The following is a 6415-nucleotide window of genomic DNA, read 5'->3' as shown; positions in this document are numbered from 1 at the left end:
GTCCATATAAATGAAAGAAATTATTCTGAATGATACATTTTATTTTTAGTTAGCTGTATGATTTTTTCGCACGCCAATCTAAAAATTCATTTATATCTGCTTCACTATCCGAATCATTATTATCACTGTGGTCCATAACTTCCATGTCGGTAACTTTCTTTTTAGTTTCTTCTTTTTTCAATTCAAGATCCAATACTCTGAAAACAGGAGAATCATAAAATGTGGAGGACATATCTTAGCGAGTTTGAGTCAGACAGTATCGCATACCAGGCCCTATGCAGGGCAGAAGAGTATAATAATATTAAGTTTCTATTATTTAAAAGCAAGAAACTAATTATAATTTCCTATTTGAAATTGTTAATGAGGGTACCAGATTACTTCAAACACAAAAATTGGGGAAGCTAAGTCCTACTAACCAATACAATTTTCACACCTAGCATGTATTGGCATATTCAGTAATAATTATCAAAAATTCATTTCTATCATACCTAGACCAATTCCTAATTTGCTCATCTATTTCATCTATCTGTCTCTCTGCTGTAGCTTCTTCCTGTTCACCAGCTATAATTTCCGCAGATGTAGTTGCTTCTTCTTTTATCTCTTTTTGGAATTTTTCCCATTCCTCTTCAACTGGATCTTTGTATTCAATATTTCGTGCCTGTTGAATGAAAGTACATCAAGACGATAATATATCTAGTGCTAACAACCACGGGAATTAAAGATTTTATCGCTTATAGATTACAATAAATTTTGTCGTCTTAATTAAGCTGAAACTGAATTTAGGAAAGTGTAATCGCATTGAACGAGTTAGCACTTAAAACAAATTATTTCAATACTTACAGTTGACTTTTATAAATAGCCAATATTTTTTTCAGAAATAATTATTAATGTCAGCAGAATTTTGGATAATTTTATTAAATTATAAGTCTAAACAAAAATTTTCTTTGCATTTATAATTTACACAATTTATTATATAAAACAATCTCGAAAACATTCGTAGATATTTTCTAAATGCATTGGTTCTAAATCACTGGTAATGTCTATAATTTCTATGCCTTTTTCATTCATTCAGCACCTCAATTTAGGACGGTGTAATCAAAAGCCTTACATTTCTTAATGTTATGAATTTAGAATCTTAATTCAGTGAAGTGTATTTTGAATGCGTATTATTTATTGAAAATATCATTAGTCATATATGAACCAATGCTCACTAATAAATAATACCTAACACAAATATATTAATTATGGGTAATTTAATAGTTTACCTAATGGAATGGAAATTTTGAAAGAGTTATACATAATATTATATTTCGCAACAGCCGACGTTTTTATCGGTTATAAAATGTCACGGTTCCAACCGTCTACATGTATGAACGCCCTTAGATTAAGTGTCAACACGCAACTTTGTTACTTATGACAAATGTCAAAATTGTAGTTTCAAAGTCTTTTAACTTCATGCCGAAACTCAAGCAATAAATATTTTTTATTTATAAATACATATTAGCTAATCTATGTTGAGTTTAAGAATAAATAAAACATTTTTAAATCATTTTAATCTTAAAAAAATTCTGACTGCACAAATGAATACGGTTGAGGTAATGAAACTCGCACAATTATGCATTCCTGCACTTGATAATAGCAAACATAAAGGTCAAGCTGGTCGAATAGGAATTATTGGGGGTTCATTAGAATATACAGGAGCACCTTATTTTGCAGGAATAAGCGCACTTAAAGTAAGTCGTAATTAGTAAGTAGTAGATACAGAAACGATTAGTACCTAACAATTTTTTTTCTATGAAAAACGATTATAAATATTTATGTAAATTTTTTATTTATATGCCTTTCAGACATTTATAATTATCAGCTCAATCAGCATGATAATATTTTTTTTTCTTCTTTTTCTTGAAATAAAACAAGAAGTAATGATAATAATTGATTATCATCAATCATTGACAATCATTGATTTAAATAAAAAGATCTTATAAACAGTAATATGCATATAAATGAAATGAATGTATAATTTACACTTATTATAACATATTATACTTTTCAGGTAGGGGCTGATTTAGTTCACATATTTTGTGCATCACAAGCAGCTACTGTTATTAAATCTTATAGCCCAGAGTTAATTGTTCATCCTTTATTAGATGATGAGAATGCAGTTGAAAAAATTTCTCCTTGGTTTGAAAGATTGCATGTCATTGTTATTGGACCAGGTTTAGGCAGAGATAGCAATATTTTTTCAGTAACAGCTGAACTCATAGAAGTCATTCGTGAAAAACAAATACCTTTAGTTTTAGATGCTGATGGTTTATATCTTATTACTGAGAATTGTAATCTGATACAAGATTTTCACTCTCCCATAATATTAACTCCAAACAAGATAGAATTTGAACGTCTGTCTAATAAAATAGATATATCATCTAAACTAATTCACGAAGGTAGCAATATAACAATTTTAAAAAAGGGGGAATTTGATGAGGTGCTGAGTCCTGTAGCTAATGTTCAGTGGAATTCAAATATTGGTGGTTCTGGTAGAAGATGTGGCGGTCAAGGAGATATTTTATCAGGTTCCCTTGCTACATTTTTGCACTGGACTTTAAATGCCAAGGAAAATATTTGCATTGGAGAGCTTGATAAACAATTTATAGCATCATCAATTGCTTGTTATGCTGCATCACTACTTGTTAGGAAATGCAATGAGGAAGCTTTTAAAAGAAAAGGACGGAGTATGTTAGCCACTGATATGATTGAGTATATACATACTGTTTTCAATGAGTTTTATGAAAAATAAATAAAGGCATTGTATATTATTTGGTGTAAGGATAAAAATTATAATTACTATGTATTCTTATGTTTTATGTAATTAAAATAATCAATTTTTCTATGCGTTATTATTATTTGGAAATTTATGACCCCTTGAAATTTTAGAAAAATATTAATTTTCTAATAGGTATTATACACAATTAAAGGTTTTTAATCAAACAAGAATGATTTAATTAGTAATTCAAACCTCAGTTTTCTTAAATGCAAGAATGTATAAACATTGTTTTATAGCTTGCACAACACTATGGATACAAACATACTATTCACAATTGTGTAATAGAAGAATGAGAATGAACCATAAAACGCCAGCTTTGGAAGAATGTGTTGGTATTAAATTTTTATACATATTCATTTATTATTATTAAATAATCCTATTGTTTCATTTATGAAGATGTACGCATAACAAGAAAGGGCTGTGTTAGAAATTAGTATCAATATGCTAAAAAGCAAAAAGTGCTGGGTTCCAGCTCTGGAGATATTAAGGGCACAGTTGCCTTATGTCCTAAATACCCAATAAGACAATGAAACACGCAAATAATTCCCCAATGAGAGACTCCATCTTTGTTCGATATTATTCTATACATACCTTTGCATCTAAGATTGGATCGTCAAAAAAGCCTTCTGGAATTGGTCTATTTAGCTTTGCCTCTTCCTCTGCCTTCTTACCTTCTACAACCTCTTTGCCTTCTAAAATTAATAAAACGTTAGACAATATAAATTAGACAATTTTTATAAGCTTAACAAGTGTACAGATCACAAGTTACCTTTTATTTCATTACCTACATCTTCATTTGGTAAATTTAAAGGCTTTCTTTTAATATGCTCATCATGATGTGAATATATGATTGGAGCATCATTTTTTGTTTTTTCAATATTTGCAGGTTTATTTTCAGTGGCATTTTTTAAAATGCCTTTGATTTTTTTTTCTTGCGGTGCATCTGGTGTTGAAGTTGCAAGTCTTTTTTTGACATTTCCGTCAGTAAAGTTTTTTGTTAATTCTTTTAATTTTTTAGCTTGTTCGACATTATTTCTGTGTTGCTTACTATTAACGTGGACTTGCCAAACATTTTCTGAACGGACAATGGATGAACACAATACACAGGTCAACTGTCCAGCACCATTGTATTTTGCAAGAGGATTTTGAATTTGTACTGGTTTTTTATCCTTATTTTTTCGTTCACTCATTAGCTTACGCATTTCATCTTGGGCTCTTTTCTTTTCCACCTGCATTTTCAGTGACATACTTATGGAGTGGCGTAGTGTATAGCGTAAGGAATTAAATTTCCAATTGATACGATTATGTATATACTACGACTCAATATCTTAACCTTAGTTTGTTCAGTTTCAATCGTAGAATATTCAACAAAGCAGTTATTTAAAATTTAGGTAACTTAATAATTTGCCATTTAAGTTTATTTTCAAAATTGTGTATGACAAATGACAATTGACATTTGACAATTGTGGATTACTAGCTTTCCGCCCGCAGCTTCGCCCGTGTGAAATTCGGTTATATTGCGCGACATGGTAACCTAAGGAGTAATCCATAGTTTTTCCCAAGGTCTGGACCTAAAACTAAATCTTCTAAAAACCATGGTAGGTCCATTCCCAAGTTCAACTCCATCTTCATACCAAATTTCATCAAAATTGGTTTTACAATAACGAACTTTCATACAAACTTTCATTCCCTATTTCAACCCCTTATAACCTTTTTGCGCGATAAAAAAAGTAGCCTATGTCCTTTCTTGGGTAATAAAAAAAATCCATACTAAATTTCATGCAATTTGTTTCAGTGGTTTAGGCGTCATTAAGTAACAGACAGAGTTACTTTCGAATTTATAATAATTATATATTATATTAGTATATTAATATGAATGGCAATTGACAAATGACACAGCGCAGAAAAAAAATATACCACTCACAAGAATGAAGAAAATTGTACAGTGCGATTCTAAATAACTATTATGCAAGCAGTTGTACAAACAGTAAAGCCACCAGTCTTGTTTTTTCTAAAAAAAGGTCATCTCGGCACTGAAAAGGGCTAAAAGAAAAAACGTGTGAATACGAATAATATAGTAGCATGCACCACCATGGGCGTACCCGGGAGGGGGGGGGGGGGGGGGGGGGGGGGGGGGGGGGGGGGGCTGAATATCCTTGGAAGTTACTTTTAAAATAGTTCAAGGATCTTAAACGACTAAGGAGACTAAGTTCTCCTATATACCTACCTAATTTAAGGATCTAAATAAAGAAATACTTATTTGCAGGATAACTTGTGGGTGTTTTCCTTATATATATTGTAGGTGTCTCCGTGTGATGTGGAAGGCAAGAAAAGCGCGCGGGACCTGGCTTAAAAAATTTGATTTGCCCTACCCTAGACCAGAACCTGGGTTCGCCCATGTGCACCACTAGAACGCTATAAAGCGCAAGATTGCTGGATTAATGATTATTTGGTGCAATTCCAGCATTTTGACCCTCGCTTTGCATGGTGTAAAAACAATAAATAAAGTAAAATCGGTCTCCTTATAAATAATAGTTAAAATGCGAAATAGAGCTAGATTGCCCTTTTGGGGCTAAAGAGTTTAAAGTTGGAATGAATCACCAAACTTTCTGCCCAAAACCGTTAAACGTGAACACGTAAACTTTTTCAGATAGTGAAACGATGACTTTGAGGTAATTTTTGTGCATTGATAAAACAGTTTTTAAAATCCTGTGCAGTAGATCCTGCAAAGATTACATGTCATAAACTCACACTCTCTATATCATATAATTTAGTGTAGTAATATAATGCGAGTAGTAATGTACATCATACAATTAATAAAATATTTGTTTTGTTCAGTGCTGCTTGTAATGTGCTCTAAGTTGGAATCATTAACAGTTTGATTAAATCCCTGTAGGTAAGTAATGTATAAGCTCTATATATATATAAGCTCTATATAAGTTATCTAGTGATCACATATTAAGAACTAGTTACTACGTAAGTATCACTACTTGCGTAGTAACTATTAGGCTAAAGAAGTTCGTCTTTTGCTATGATAATTTTAGTATTATCGGAATTAAATTATTGAAAACGAACGAAAATCTTGTAGGTATTTATTTCGGTTTGTTATAACCGTAATCGATCATTAGATCATAGTACTTTATTGCACGCCTTATAAGCGGAGCGTTGAGGTAGTGCTCTTCTCTCGCTTAACGAAAATCAAGGGATTTTTTGAACTAAAAGTATCTGTAAATATTTTCTATCGCACTTGTAGAATAATATTTATACATAATTGTCAAGAAAAAACACTCTAGTTTCAACACTCATGACATTTTTAAATCTTATTTTGCTTTGTAAATAACTAAAAAAAATGTTTAAAAAAATTATTCTAAGCCTGTCCGTTTGTATGTATGTATGAAAACCGGCGTGGTCACGATAACTCGCGAAAAACTTAACTAATCGAGTTTTTTTTTAAACGCTTCGGTATCATCTAAATTTATTTCCTTTCGAAGATCACGGTCTAATTCCATGTAATTTAATTTTAATTGACAAAACAAAAATCCACTTATCGAATGTATATTTCTATCTCATCAACTATTTTTCTGTTACGTTATG

The 6415-nt window shown here is 31.2% G+C and overlaps 2 protein-coding genes across 3 annotated transcripts; one reads left to right on the top strand and one right to left on the bottom strand.

Annotated features, from left to right (window-relative positions):
- Positions 1-25: 25 nt before the first annotated feature.
- LOC119838349 (zinc finger protein 830) lies at positions 26-4262 on the bottom strand. Of its 2 annotated transcripts, none has more exons than XM_038364268.1 (4): positions 3591-4262; positions 3413-3513; positions 489-658; positions 26-197 (listed from the first exon to the last, which is right to left on the bottom strand). In XM_038364268.1, the coding sequence occupies exons 1-4, from the start codon at positions 4066-4068 to the stop codon at positions 50-52; spliced, it is 897 nt and encodes a 298-aa protein (XP_038220196.1). In that variant the 5' UTR covers positions 4069-4262; the 3' UTR covers positions 26-49. The 2 variants fall into 2 exon arrangements, with proteins under 2 accessions (XP_038220196.1, XP_038220197.1); XM_038364269.1 differs by having other exon boundaries at positions 3606-4262.
- Positions 1308-2887, top strand: LOC119838348 (ATP-dependent (S)-NAD(P)H-hydrate dehydratase-like). Its single transcript, XM_038364267.1, has 2 exons — positions 1308-1733; positions 2054-2887. The coding sequence occupies exons 1-2, from the start codon at positions 1512-1514 to the stop codon at positions 2792-2794; spliced, it is 963 nt and encodes a 320-aa protein (XP_038220195.1). The 5' UTR covers positions 1308-1511; the 3' UTR covers positions 2795-2887.
- Positions 4263-6415: the final 2153 nt, after the last annotated feature.

This window comes from Zerene cesonia, unplaced genomic scaffold, assembly GCF_012273895.1.
Source record: "Zerene cesonia ecotype Mississippi unplaced genomic scaffold, Zerene_cesonia_1.1 Zces_u002, whole genome shotgun sequence".
Classification (NCBI taxonomy): Eukaryota; Metazoa; Arthropoda; class Insecta; order Lepidoptera; family Pieridae; genus Zerene; species Zerene cesonia.
Note: the sequence above shows the minus strand (reverse complement) of the source record. Positions and strands in the feature narration are given on the sequence as shown.